General features: G+C 42.7%; 1 protein-coding gene across 1 annotated transcript in view; it reads left to right on the plus strand.

The window, feature by feature from the left end:
• Positions 1-15858, plus strand: part of LOC115092485 (unconventional myosin-XVI-like) — a 507378-nt gene that overhangs the window by 32670 nt on the left and 458850 nt on the right. The window contains 1 exon segment of the mRNA XM_029603325.1: positions 14226-14353. Coding sequence (XP_029459185.1) covers positions 14226-14353 — 128 coding nt within the window.

Raw genomic sequence — 15858 nt, forward strand, 5'->3', positions numbered from 1 at the left:
GTATGGGTACACATGCACTTGTTTTAAAAATAACTTGTGTGCCTGTATATTCAGCAATGGGGGGTGTACCGCTGAATATACCCAGCTATCCTGGCTAACTTTACCACAGGTTTATGCTTTGACCAGAGTTAATTGGGTATGTTCTCTGGCTAACTCACCTTTTCCCTCAGACGCCCTCATCCTACTTGCCACTTGGCCAGATAAAAACAAATCTGGATAAGTAGTTATCCAGCTAAATGGTGGCTCCTGATCTCAGGTAGATATTCAGTCGCTGCCACAGGTAAGTCAAACTTTATCTGGCTAAGTGGCACTGAAAATCTGCCTTGCAGGTTATATATGGACTCTGTCTCATGATCGCTCTAAATGGTTTTATTCAAGCCCATTCAAATTACGTTTTGATGGGAGGCTTGAACAGATATGTGGATGGTTGCTCTAGTACTTCCTGTGATTTTTTTGGCCATAGGAGAGATGGGTAAATTCAAAGGAATGGTTAGAGGGAAGACCTTGGAGCCCCCTAGGCAACCATTGTGGCAGACTGCCTTAAAGGAGAACATCCCCCTTTCACCAAAAGATAGCAGGTCATTGGAGGATTCTCATGTTGGGGTAGTGGCAACCAATCAGCAGGAGATGGAGACCTCGTTAAGCCTCAACAACCATTCAAATCCCCTTACCTCCGTTCTATGAGGCCATTGTCCCAGCCTGAACTTGAGTCAATCGAATTAATTCCGACTAGCTCTGGGCCAGCTGAGGGTGCCTGTGTGTCTGCTCACACAATGATTGACCATTGAGAGAGTGAGTGGCTGCAGGCTCTGGAAGGAGTGAGCAATCCTGCATTGGACGGAAGAGCCTTGGATGAGGAATCTGAAACTGCAGGGTCCATGTCCTCGAATCATTTGGAGGCTACTGAGTCTTATGGCTCTTCAGAGATATGTGCAGCCATTAGCTCTTTGAGGGGAAGAGTTCCTTTGGTCAGGCCCCCCAGTATTATACTTGAGGGCATTTGGACTGCGCTTGCCTCATTTGAGCAAGCAGTTTCTTCCGTGGCATCTTTAACTATAGACATCCCCCCTTTATAATCAATCTCAAGATGTTAAAATAAATACCTTGGAAATGAAAGCTGAGGACTTGGATATTTCTGGTGCACAGATTAGAGCTGTGCAGACTCAGACCTATATTTCTCATTTTGCTATAAATTTCACATGAATAGCACCCACGTCATTGGCCCGTGCCCAGGGATGTGGCCATTTTATAACATACACGTATACATGCATGCAGGTTATAAAATAGCCTTACGACATGCACATGTGCATACAATTTTATGTGGACGTGAGCAAGTGGGGGAATTTTAAAAGACATGAGTGCCAACGTCCTTGCCCATTTTCCCAGTTCATTCCTAGTTCATCCAGTTAAGGGTTAGAACTTCTGAATCCCTTTAGTTTAATAGCCCTCTTTCCCCACTGTTCGCCCTGACCCTTAAAACCCCGCTGATCTGTTTGTTTATTTTTTATGTTTTATGACTTACATGCCATCCATAGCAAAAGTAAAGTTGCATGGCAGGGGAGCTCTGCATGCACCTGTGCACGCAAATATTTATGCGCAGATTTCAATGTGAAATCCAGGAACGCCCATGCCCTGCCCTTTTTTTTTTTTTTTAATCTTTCATTTGTGCGTGCAGCAGGAGATTCATGTATACCCGGTTGGCTTTTAAAATGCGCTCAGCATGCGCCGGCCTGACATATTCGTGTATCTCCCGGTTTTGGCGCGTATCAGGATTTTAAAATTCACCCTACTTGTATTATTATTTTTATTTTTTTACTTTGATATCTATTTCATGTTTGATGCAAGCATATTTGCCATCAAATATGTATTATTTGAGCTACTGTGAATAGGTAAATAAAAATGAAGTTAAAAGAAGTTACTTTTTCATAGTTTGAAAACCTTACAAAGTGACCAAATTTACTTTTTAATGACAATAGCTGAAAACACGTTTTTTTTTCCCCCTGAATACCCACTATCTTGGAAATTATAGGCTAGTACGTCTTATGTTGCTGCTGTATAGAGTAGTAGAGGATTCTCTTAAGAACAGAATTACTGGTCAAATGGATAGACATGGCTTAATGGGGAAGAGCAAACACAGATTCAGCAAAAGGAAGTCTTGCCTTACCAATCTAGTAGAATATTTTGAAGATGTTATGGGCAAGCCGGTCTGTACAGTTTATCTTGATTCTTAGAACTTACTTGACAAAGTCCCTCATAAGAAACTCCTCAGGAAATTAAAAAGTCATGGGATAGGAGGCAATGTCTCTCTATGGGTTGGTGTCTGATGAAAAGATAGGAAACAGAAATTTGAACTAAATGGTCAGTTTCCCTAAGTGGAGAGAAGTGACTAGTGGACTACCCAGGGACCCGTGTTTTTTTTCACATATTTATGTACATTTTAAAGGGAACTATGAGTGAGGTGGACAAATATGCAGATGACACGACATTATTGAAATGTGTTAAATCATGAGCGGACTGTGAGGAATTGCAGAAGAACCTTGCCATTCTAAGGAAATGGGCATCTACATGATAGATGAAATGTAATGTGAACAAGTGCAAAGTGATGCACATAGGGAAAAATCCTGACTAATGGCGCACAATGCTGATTTCCATATTTAAAGTCACCAACCAGGAAAAGAATCTTGGAGTCATGTTGCAATCCTCAACTCAGTGGGCACTGGAAGTAAAAAAAAAAATTTAAAAAAAGCAAATAGAATGTTAGGGATTTTTCAGAAGGAATGGAAAATACGATAATATCTTAATGCGTGTATTGATCCAAGGTATGACTGCATTTTGTGCAGTTCTGGTTGTCCCCCATCTCAAGAGAGAGTGGAACTAGCAAAGGTGCAGAAAAGGGCAACAAATATGATGAAATGGCTCCCTTATGGAGAAAGACTGAACAGGTTAGGGCTCTTCAGCTTGCAGAAGAAATAACTGAGAAAGGGATATGATAGAGATTTATAAAATCATGAGTGGGGTAGAACAGATAAATATGAAATGTTATTTACTCTTTTGAAATTGTACCAAGACTAGGGGACACTATATGAAACCAAGAAATAGCAGAATGAATCAGGGAAAGTACTTTTGGAGAGGCCTGGCACCTCGGCATATAACGGGCATTACGTGCATGGCTGGGCTCTTCCAAAAATGCACGCAGCGCGCGCAAGGCCAGCCACGCTCTTAACCCTCATTATTTATGCAAGTGGCCCTTTTAAAATCAGGCTGATAGTGAGTCAATATGTTATTTGTCTCATTAATTATTGTTGTCCCTTTACTTTACTAAGTAAAAACTATTCCATTAAATTAAGGGTAGTTTAAATCCAGTCCCTTAGACAAGGCTGATAAAGGTAGAATCCTGCATATGCTCTGAGTAGATAGTAGTTTGTTCCTGACAACAGATGGTTTATAAGAATATTTGATAACAATAACAAGTTCAAAATCCTATAATTCCATCCTTCATAATAAAGATTCAATAAAAAATTAATCTCAACTTTTTTTTATCAACACCTTCTAAAACACAACATCAGATCAACATAATCGCTAGAGTACAATCTATCATCTCTTGCCACGCAATGGGCTGCAATCAGTGTTGTCAGATATCATGTGCTCAATACTTTCACTCAACTGCTGGTTTACTGAAAAAAAACTGCTCTGCAATCCTAAAAAAACTTTTATTAAAGAAACATTAAAGGCTAAAATCCTCACCAATAATTAAATCCAAACAAATTCATAACAAAAACAAAAGGTACTTAGCCGAAAAAAACACGATCATATGAAGCGCTGTGTAAAAAAACAGGAGCACCCGAATCGCCAACACGGGCCCATGTTTCTGCATTACAACGCCCGTATCAAGGAAATAATTTATCTGAAATATAAAAAAGAAACACTTAATACAAATAAAACAAAAAGTGCAACCCACATAACTTTAAACAATTATAATATTGAATATAACATAATTCCTCCTCAGCCCTGAAGGGCATTTAAAGATGGCGATTAGCTCTGCTAGAACACACTTCATAAAAGAAGTTAAGCACCGCCCACCCCACAAAGACAATTTATAAACCAATCAGACTGAATCTTTGACATCTCTGGGACTGAAATCATCAGCATCCAACATACTGTTGCGACCGTCGCTGCTCGACGTCTCCACTCCACCCTCCTTACCACCTTGGCAACCCCCTCCTGCTCTAATGGAAGGTTGGCTGCCGCGGCGTCATTCTGCCAACTCCCTCCGGCATCCCCGGAGCGGCTCGACGCTGCAAACCACCATGATTCTCAAGTCTAAGGGCTTACGCGCGGCGCAGCCCCGACTGATGCAGTGGCGCGAACCTCAGGGTCGTCCCCCTGAGAAGATGTCATCCGTACCGGATATATACGGTCTCAGAAATTGCTAACTAATCGAGTTAGCAAGGGGTTACTCTACCTACGCTGCTCTGCCTCCTCAGACTTACCAGGGGTACCCGCACCTCGGGGGCCTCGCTCTCTTTGTTTTTCAGGTCACAGTCGGGAACCGGTACTCGCTCCTCGAGGGCCCTTGTTCCCGGACTGGTCGCTGAATACTTATTCTGCCTGGAAGTCATCGCTGCCTACTACACCAGTGAGTTATCTTCTCTCTCTCAGAGCTTTCCCTGGAACCCTTTCCAACACCTGGACTACTTCTAGAGACTATTGTGAGTGTTACCATCAAGGTTCTGTTCCTGAACTCTGCATACCCTGCCTATTCACTATATGCAGTAGGGATGTGAATCGAATTTTGGATGATTGAAAATATCGTACGATATTTTCAAAATCGTCAGAAATCGGGGGCTCCCCGAGACTGATAAGAAAATCCCACGATATTGTTCGTGGGGTTCTCTTATTGTTTTGGGGGAGGGCGGAAAAAAGGCACACAAAAATAATCCCTAAACCCACCCTGACCATTTGAAACTAATTCCTTAGCTTCCCCCACCCTCCTGATCCCCCCCAAAAAACTTTAACAGGTACCTGGTGGTCCAATGGGGGTCCCGGGAGCGATCTCCCGCTCTCAGGCCGTCTGCTGCCACTAATCAAAATGGCGCCGAAGGCCCTTTGTCCTTACCATGTGACAGGGTATCCAAGCCATTGGCCGGCCCCTGTCACATGGAGGGAGCACTGGATGGCCCGTGCCATTTTTAAAGATGGCGCCGGCCATCCAGTGCTCCCTCCATGTGACAGGGGCCAGCCAATGGCACGGATATCCTGTCACATGGTAAGGGCAAAGGGCCATCAGCGCCATTTTTATTAGTGGCAGCTGACGGCCCGAGAGCGGGAGATCGCTCCCGGGACCCCCACTGGACCACCAGGTACCTGTAAAAGGTTTTGGGGGGCTGGGGGAAGCTAAGGGATTAGTTTTTAAAAGGTTGGAGTGGGTTTTTTGTTTATTGGCTCGGGCGCAGCCAATAAAAAAAAACAAACAAAAAAAACAAACCCGATCGGGCCGGACGAAAAAAAAATCACGACGTGAACCGGAATCAGAACCGAATCCGGTTCCGATTCACATCTCTAACATGCAGTTTCTCTACAGCTCAATTATCCAGGATTGCTGTTCCAGTACCTGAGGGGCTACAGCCCTGCCGGGCACTTCCAGCTCACTTCTGCCACCTCTGGTGGTTCAATATACTGTTTAATAAAAGAACTAGTGTGTGTCTGTCTCCATACTATGAGCCTGACCGGTGGTCCCTCTCAAGATCTTCTGCCACTGGCCCAAGGATCCATCCACAACTACCTCAAACACCAACACATACTACTAAATACTGCTACACAGGTTATTTAAAAATGGCCACCGGACTGGCTGAAATGCCAATACTGGCAAAAATAAAGGAGCCATTGTCCACACCTAGGAAGGGAGAAGCAACCAATCAAAAATAGCATCTAGCATCTGTCAGGGCTCACCCAAATACCATTGAGAAACAGTGCAAAATACACATATGGCTGGATTTTAAAAGGCCTGCACGTGTAAATCCCGGGGTTGATGCGTGTGGCCGGGCCTTGTGCACGCTGGGTGAATTTTCAAAGGGGCCTGGCCACATGCGTAAACCTCGGTATGAGCACAAGTGCCGGGCCTCATCAAAGGGGCGGGACGGGTTCGGGGTCTGGGTGGGGTGGGATGAGACAGAGGCCGGCTAGGCCAGCGGCTAATGGCCGCTGTCCCAGGGAAGCACACACTGGAAGCTGGACGACGCGTGTAAATTACTTCTGCTCCCAAGGAGGAGCAAGTAATGAAATGTTTCCTAACCATATCCCCCTTCAGACAACCGGCTGAGGGGGGATATGATAGAGGTATTTAAAATCATGAGAGGTCTAGAACGGGTAGATGTGAATCTGTTATTTACTCTTTCGGATAATAGAAAGACTAGGGGGCACTCTATGAAGTTAGCATGTGGCACATTTAAAACTAATCAGAGAAAGTTCTTTTACACTCAATGCACAATTAAACTCTGGAATTTGTTGCCAGAGGATGTGGTTAGTGCAGTTAGTATAGCTGTGTTTAAAAACGGATTGGATGAATTCTTGGAGGAAAAGTCCATTACCTGCTATTAATTAAGTTGACTTAGAAAATAGCCACTGCTATTACTAGCATCAGTAGCATGGAATAGACTTAGTTCTTGGGAACTTGCCAGGTTCTTATGGCCTGGATTGACCACTGTTGGAAACAGGATGCTGGGCTTGATGGACCCTTGGTCTGAGCCAGTATGGCATGTTCTTATGTTCTTAACATATAAGCTCTAACCAAAACAAAGTTGCTCTTATTAAAATTTGTTATCGTTTTATGTTGGCACATGTTTAAATTGTAATCTATACCAATTATATATTTTTTCTTATTGTGCCTTTATGTAAACAGTTGTGATGGTGAATTAACTTAACCACGGTATAGAAGAGTTTTTAAATAAATAAACAAAATAAATAATAAAATTCAGGGCAGGTAGGTTAGTTTTAGGGGGGGGGGAGGGGGGGGGAGGGGGAAGGAAGGTTAGGCAGGGGGTTAGGGAAGTTCCCTCCCAGTCTGTGTGGAGTTTGCAAAATTATACCCCCCCTCGCAAGCATGGATTTTGCAAAATTACACCCCCCCCCCAATGCATGCGTGAATTATAAAATCCGGCGAGTATGTGGGCACAGCCATCCAATTTTATAACATGTGCGTGTTGGTGCACGCATTATTAAAATCAGTGGGTCCATATGTGCGCGCCGGGAAGCATGCACACATGGACGAGTGCGCATGTTGTTATAAAATCTACCCCATACTGTTTATCAATAAACAGACACATACAACAGAACCAGTACTGGCTTTAACATAAAGCCCAATTGATCGTCTTATTAAGACCAAAGGGATGCACACAATTTAATGGATGGATCCAACATTGTTCTTTTCTAATTAGAAAAAAATCATAATCTTCACCATGTGAATGTGGTTCACTACATTCTAAGACTGCAAACAAAAAATCAGAAAAAGAATGATTTTTCAACAAACAATGGTCTAAGGGAGCTTCCACTCTGTCATGTGATGGAACTATGATGTTTGATCATCCTGGTTCTGAGAGCCCTCATGGTCTTACCCACATATATAAGCTGACAGAGACACCGCATAAAATCACAACACCCTTTGTGGCGCAGGAGATCAATGCCTACAATGGATATCATGATAAAGACTTAAATGGTAACACAGACCTCCAAAATGACTGACAACAGTTCTCTTTTATAGGCTTTGTATCACTGAGGATGGATAGCCATGTTTGGAAACTTCATGCACTGGATGAATCAATCATCTACAGTTCATGTGTTCCTTCAGTGAACTTTGCCTACCATTTTTGGATATTTTGATTTCTATTGAAGTGGGTAAATTTCATTTTATCATCTATAAGAAGTCTATAGACCGTAATACTTTTTGGAGTACTCCAGTTGCTGTCCTCAGCATCTCGGAGATAATTAACCAGTAAGCCAGTTTTTTAGACTTACATTGTGTTCTTTTCAGATTACAAGGTCAAGGTGGCTCATATGAAACATGCCTATCCATCATCAATGAAACAAACTGAACATGGCTATCCATCGTCAATGAAATAAAGAGCCTATAAAAGAGCTAGATGGGTGAACTGAGACCTTTTGTTATTACCACAGTTTAGAGAAAAGCAACAGCCAGCAGTCTGTACATTACCTTTTTCCCTTGCGATTTATAAGGTACAGCGAAGTATCAGGAAACATTGGCATGTTTTATGGTCCTTCTTTATTTTTCAGGAATTACCTGATTTTGCTTTTATTCATGGCAGGAACATCAGGTATATTGTGGTTAGATCAGAATTTCAGTGATAGTGACCAGACTCTGGTTTCCAGTCCAGCAGGACATTTTCCCTGTGGGAACTGTTTTTTTTTTCAGCTAAGTACCTTTTTGTTTTTTGTTATGAGTTTGTTTGGATTTCATTATTGAAGAGGATTTAAGTCTTTCTTTAATAACAATTTTTCAGTATAAGGATTGTGGGATAGATTTTTTCAATGAAACCAGCAGATAAATGAAAGTATTGAGCACATGGTATCTGACACGGTTTTTGCAACCCATTGCATGACAAGAGATGGTAAATGGTACTTTACCGCTTATGTTGATCTGATGTTGTGTTTTACAAGGTGTTGATAAAAAAAAATGTATGAGATTAATTTTTTTATTGAACTTTTATTATGAAGGATGGAATTATAGGATTTTGAACCTATTTGTTTTTTGTGATCGTTATTGAAGTTCTGCTCTTTTTGGGATTGGATTTTACAAGGATTTTTGTCAGACATTTTCCAGTAATTTTTGTTATCTTTCAGAGGACAAGAACAGAGGAATTATGCCAGAAGTTTGAAGAGAGAGACAGGAATTGAGAGTCATCCCATGGAGTGTTGGTGTGCTAAAATATAGAGAATGTTATGTCCTGGGTGGCAAAGTGAAAGGAGTAGCCTACAGATCTTGTCTGAGAGTAGAGAATAAGAAAAAGGCTGATGCAATACCATGTGCTGGCCACAGTGCATAACTTAGCACATGTTTTGGATGCGTGTCCATAACCTCCAATGCAAAACGGGGGTTAGCATGTCCAACACTCACGTCCGGTCAAACCGTGCATGTAGCTAATAGCGCTGATCACATGTAAATTCATGTTGATGAGGTTATTAGCTATTTCCCTCAATGCAAAAAACAAATAAATGTGTGCCCATAGTGCACATTTTTTACCTTCTTAAATTAACGCCTGCCCTGGAGCAGGCGTTAATTCTTGAGGCGCTCAAAATGTTTACAGTAAAGCAGAAGATACTGCGCTTCTGTAGTTCCTCCGACTTAATATCGTGGCGGTATTAAGTTGGAAGAACCGAAAAAGGAGACCCCCCCCCCCCCCAAAAAAAAAGTGTGACACCAGTCAAGTTAGGAAAAGGGATACTCAATTAACGAGCAGCCATTTTCCTAACCCGTGGCTGTTTACAGGTTAGGAAAATGGCCACTCGTGAAACTGAGCGTCCATTTTCCTAATCCGCTGACCTCTCCTGGGTGCCCGATGCCGAGGAGGCACTAGGAACGCAAAACTTTCCCTAGTGCCTCCTTTTTTACCGTGGCAGCTGATTGAAATATGAAATCGGGTGCCCAGGAGAGGTGGAGCGGTGCGCGTTGAGAGAGCAGGCGCTCAACGATGAGCGCCCGTTGAGCACGCACGAGAATGTATCTGTAGAGAACTGTGACCCTGTGATTAACTTGTGAATGGAGCTGCTTCACAACCTTTCACGTCACATCCACACAGGTCCAAGGAGTAAACTCAAGTGAGAAAATATATCCCAAATGAATCTGTTTCGGTAGTCCTAAGGATGGAAATGATGATCCCCAGAGTTTTTCAATGCTGGCTGGAAGGTGGGGAGCAGCCTTCTTGTTGTAACCAGTTCTTGCATTTCCATTTAACAATAACAGAGGACAGTCTGCCCTCTAGTGCAGGGAAGCAGGAAAAGAGGAATATGAATTATCGTTGATTGCAACTGGCTTTAAATTACCGTACCAATCACCCAAAAGGACTAATTTGTGGAGGGCACGCAATTCTGCCACTTCTTTTCAGACTAAAGCAGGGGGTGCTCTGTTGCAGCCTTCCCCCTTTAGGCAATCTGCAGGGAGGAGGAGCGGCGAGAGTGAGCCTGGAGCAGCTACTCTACTCCCTAATCCAATCCCTTCCCGTTCCCCCTCCCCTGTTCTTCTACAAGGAATAGGAGGAGAAGGAAGCAGCTGCTGCAGAGCCAAAAAAAAAAAAACAGACACAAAAAGGGATTACATTAACACAAGTTTGAAATTAGTGAGCAATAAAGCCAGTCGTCAAGGCTTCAGCCCTAGCCTGGACAAGCACTACAGCTCAAACGTGTGCCATTTAGGAAATCCAGTTCTTTCTCCCACTCCAAAACAGAGCGGAGCTGCTGTGGTAAATCCTTTACAGCTCCCTTGCAGAAATGGAGCAGAGCTAGCGGAGGCAGGATCATTTCTGGGCCCCCCCTCAGACCCCAGAGAAAGCGGAGCTGCTGGGAAGTGCTGAAGAGACACAAGGTGAAAGCCTATCAATCCCACTGCTGCTGCTGGGTGTGAGAGAGTGACTGAATGAGTGTGTGTCTCTCTTTTACACTCAGTCACTCTCTCACACCCTTCCACCCTCCTCTACGCCACCCTTCCACTTCCTTTTTGTGTACAAATGAAGCCCTGAGGAAAACCTTACACAATACTTGTTCTGTAAGGATTATTATCCCTTTTGGGTGTTTAGTATATTAAACTTTCTGGTGGTGTGTGTGTGTGTGTGTGTGTGTATATATATATAATATATATGTATATATATATATAATCAGAAAGTCTGTATCAATCAAGCCTTAAGAACAGGGGTCATGATATGAAACTCCAAGGGGATGACTCAAGACTTTAAATTATATATATTGCATTGTATATTAAATATCAACCACTGAAATCAATTCATAGCAGTAATGCATAAAAATATAGTCTGAAGGTTTGGATAGCATAATGTGCTAATTAGATTTACTGCAGGGTGTTCTGACCTGTTAATAGGATAGTGATGAAAGAGTGGTGTAAAATAAATTAGTAATTTTGTCTTGCAATCTGCATTCCTTTCTTCCTGTCTTATTGAATCTGATCATAGTCCTATTTGCTATTATAACATAGATTGTACAAACTTAGGGGGTCATTTATCAAAATGCGCTAAGGCTTTTTCCCATGCGTTAAGGGCATAGCGCATGCAAAAAGCCCCGTTAACGCATGCGATAGGCCCTGAATGCATGCGAAAACGTGTTTACAGCATTCGATAGCACCATATTGTATGGTGCGATGCAAATATGGAAAATAGGAGGAATTAGGGGCGGGGAGTGTGCTGGGTTTGCCTGGCTGCGAAGAGCTATCGCACAGACTTTAACAGATTTTAACACCTTTTTGAATTGCGTTAGGCTGTGCGATAGCTGCCGTGACCGGGCGGTAAGGTTTTATCGCCTTGTGCGATGTCTCCCACAAGGCCTATTTCAATGAATTGAAGCTCCCAGAGCGTCCAGCTAGCCTTTGGGGACCGAGAGGGAGAGAGAGATGTTGAGAGCTTGATGTTGTCAGTTCATGCTAGGTTGAGTCCATCAAGCTAGGTTGAGAGAACATTGCCCAATTCTCATCTTGGAGTGAGTTTCCTCACTCTGAGGGTCATCAAATGTTCACAAAAGATCACTGTTTTGTTCGTACGTCTCACATTGAATGTCAAAGGGGCCCCAACCCCCTACACTGATACCTAACCCTCGAGTTACTAGGTGGGCCTACCATAGGGATACAAATACCTATTTAGGGAGATGACATTATGGCTAGTCTCTCTCTCTCTCTCTCTCTCTCTCTCAGTGGTGGCTGGAGGCTCTCCAGGAGCTTAAAACTACTAAACATGGTCCCCCCAGTGGTTATATGTGGGAAATACAACACGTCTGGCTCCTATTGCAAAGTCTGATAATGCTATAGCAATTTGCACTAACTTAGCTCTTCACATAGGTAATTAGCGCAAATTGCGATAAAATGAATATTTGCATAAACCATGCCCCTTTTGCGATACTTACCACATTTTGATAAATCCAGGCCTTAGATTGCAAGCCTACTGGGGATAAGGAAATACCTACAGTACCTGAATATAATCCACTTTGAAGCACTGAGAAAAGTGTGAAAAGTGGAATATTAAAAAAAAAAAAAATAAATAAATAAAAAAATATAAATACAAATTTTAAAAAATGGTTTGAAATTAAATTTAAAATGAAAGCACGAATAACAAAAAATTATTTTAAAAACATATGTAGGTAACCTTTGCTTTCCCTAACAGGAGTAGCAATCGTTGTGGAGGTTCTGTGTAGAAATCAGTAAAGAAAAGTTTAGGTTTACCTCCCCTCATGTAGGAACAAGAGCTGGTGTGACCTAGCTATTTATTATCTCCAAGTGCCCTCTATCCTCATGGATCTTTAGTTCAGCTTCTGTTGAAACAGGTTGTGGATTTTAGTTTGGATTTTGCTGGAGAAGGAGCTTGTCTGCCTCCTGTCTTCTAAATGTTCTCCTAATTTATGAGAGAGGAAGTTTCCCATTTAGGGGTCAACCTCCCGTTTGACTTGCCTACCAACCTTGTTTTTGACTCTCTTAAGCCAAGCTTTGGCGAATTCCCCCCCCCCCCCCTTTATTGCAGTGTTATTGGGGCGTCTCTGTGTTCGAGGCTGGATCTGGGGTAAGTAAGACCTGCAGTGTGCTATCTCTCCTTCAGAGGATAAACCTGACAGTAACCTGATGCAGAGGAGTTTCAGCTTTGAATTAGCTGTCTTTTTGCATTATCTCCTCTGTTTTGAGGCAAGGAAGTTTTATTCCACTCTTCCTGCTTCCTGTTTGATTTTTCCCCTTTTGGGGTTCAGAGACTATTTTTTTGTTCCACTGGGAGCTGATGACCCTTGGTACTCAGGGCTCTGTAACCAAATCATTAGGAGAGTGGTGTCTTTCATTCTGAAAGAAAGAAACGTGTGGGGAAATTCATCTGGAGGAAAGGATCCTAAAAAATGGTACTAAAGGAAGGAAACTGAAGGATACTTAAGTAACTGTAACAAGAACTTTGTTGCTGCAGTACTGAGGGGGTCATTTTCGCGTGCGATACCTAGATCGGGGCAGGTTCTGGGCGGCGTCCGCACCAGAAGGAGGAGGAGCCGGGGCAGCACTGTGGCGGATGCCGCGAAGACATCGCTGACGGCGAAAAGGTAAGGAGCCTTATCGCCGTCAGTAACGCGGCCAATAGCACCACCTTTCACGGTGGCGCTATTGGTTTGCGAAAGCCGGCAGCGATTGCGCCGAGGTGGTGCGATCACTTCCAGCTTTTGCAGGCCCGCCCCCCTGCAAGCTTAGAAAATCCAGGCCTAAGTAACACAGAAGGGAGAGTAAAGTGACCAGGCACTGCTTAAGAAGTTAAAGGATTCAAGTGGTTAGGGAGAGAATTAAATCTGGGACTAAGTTCTGATAAAATAGCGGGACTGTATTCTAACCACCCTCAGTGGGAAGAGCTGGGAAGTTCATTGGGGATTAAAGTGGGATTGAACTATTTTCAATCTGATAAATTTGAATTCATTGGGAAGGAGAAGGAATTTGATTTAAATAAAGTGCTTCCAGAGAAAAACAGAGACTTAGCTAAAGAAGTGGAGTCGAACGTTTTTCAGCAGACTTGGTCAGAGAAATATGTAGTTTTTTTGTTTTTTTGTTTTTTTTCAAAAGACCTGAGGGGAAATCCAAAGTGGGTCTGCCAGTATCCACAGTGCGCCCCCATTCAAATGTTCCTAGATCGAAGCAGATGTTTCTACAAAAATGGAATTTCTTTAAAAAAAAAAAAAAAAAAAAAGCATAATTCTGTTACTGACACTACCTAGATAATGTGGCAAATTATTCCTAACATAATTCGTGTGTACTCGGAATTTGTACAATGCTGATAGCCCAGACAAATAGTGATCTCACTGACCAGATTTGCTTATCTGATTGTTGCATCTAGCCTTGCTGAAATGCTTCTCAAGAGTGTGAGTGTGAGTGTGGTGTGTGTTTGTGTGTGTGTTCTGTGTGGAACATTCTGTAAGGATGGGAAGTAGTAACGTAACGTTGCTTTAAGGTCTGCCACTTTTCACTAATGTTCATTCTCTTTCAGGTCAGCCAACTTTACCTCAGCACCTCCGGGAAGCTGTGCGCCTCCCTCCCGCCACACGTCTTTGCTTGCGCAGAGCGAGCACACCACATGCTTTTCCGAGAGCAGAGGCCTCAGTGCTTTATCCTCAGGTAAAGCAGATCTCTCTCTCTCCATTCAATGATTTATGAACTGTGCCGCCAGAAACGTTTTTCTCTAGGGACCCCATAAGCAAGATTGAAGGGGGTTTTTTTGCTATCGATTTCTGCTTATGTATTCATCAATTTCTAGTAGCTATGAATGTCAAATATGTTACAGTGCTGCCATCTACGCATGAATATGTTTATTTATATAAAGGGCTAATAAACTCTTAGAGAAATGGCAATTAGTTTGCATATAGAGCAGTGGCACATGTCAACTGAAAACTCAGGTAACATCCTATATAATTTCTAGAGCTATCACGTTACGTTGGACTACATTTCCCTGTGGGGAACAATTACCAGTTGTATTGGAATGCATCATAGAGCATTAACTCCTAGCACAAAATTCTGAGACACCTTTTCCATTGTACTGTATCACTTATGGATCTCTACTTTCTAGTCATTCATTTTCAAGTACACCGGTTCTCCTTCCAAAGACCTACTCCAGAAGCGCGTTCTGTACTTCTAATACTGTTGTATTTTAACTCCTTAACTCTGTTTAACATGTTTTAAATCCCTTTGTCTAGAGCAGCACTTCAATATGGCACTCCTACTTTCAGAACCGCCCCCAGCACGTGATTTGCATTTGCAAGTGGATGTGTAGAGATTTCTGCAAGCATTTTATGGTGCTGCACAGTTTAGATATTACATTGTGTTTTCTGCCCCAAAAGCATAAGCATATGATGAAGTAAATATGTATTTTTCCAATGTCAGACGATGCTTACTTTCGCTACTTTTTTTATATGCGTATATGTGTATATTTTACAAAGATGTGTATCGTACCGGCAATTGTTTCTGGTTTGGTTTTCGTAGAACCGCAAGAAATTTTGTTTCCCTCGGTTCTGACCAGTTTTTTTTTTCGGCTGTCCCGATCCAAAAAAAAAAACCCCACCCCGATCCTTCAGATTTAATTATTTACAATCCCCCACCATCCTTCCCCCTCCCCCCCAAACTTGCCTAAAGTCCCTGGTGGTCCAGCGGGGGTCCTGGAAGCAATGTCCCCCTCTCGGGCCGTCGGCTGCTACTAATCAAAATGGCGCTGATAGCCCCTGTCACATGGTAAGGGCAAAGGGCTATCGGTGCCATTGGCCGGCCCCTGTGACATGGTAGGAGCAATGGCCGGCACCATCTTAAAAAATATGGATTTATAGTATTCTGAAAATATTTACTTGTATGTACTTGGACTCACTATTTTGCCGATACCTCCACCAGTTCATTCAGTCCTTCTCCAGCTCACCTAGATCCTCTAGCACGTCACCTGAGCCCCCATCAGTTCAGCCAGACCTCCCACCCAAAAATTGTTGACAAAAGACAAGTCAGATTTCAACTGTAGAAAATCCAATAGCAAGTGTAAAAATGTTCAGAAAATTCAGTAATCTATGGACATAGGGACGGTAACTTTTAAACAGCCACACGGGGAAAGGTACGCGTGTATGGCGGCTTGCACAAATGGACAA

The sequence above is a fragment of the Rhinatrema bivittatum genome, chromosome 5 (assembly GCF_901001135.1).
Source record: "Rhinatrema bivittatum chromosome 5, aRhiBiv1.1, whole genome shotgun sequence".
NCBI classification, from domain to species: domain Eukaryota; kingdom Metazoa; phylum Chordata; class Amphibia; order Gymnophiona; family Rhinatrematidae; genus Rhinatrema; species Rhinatrema bivittatum.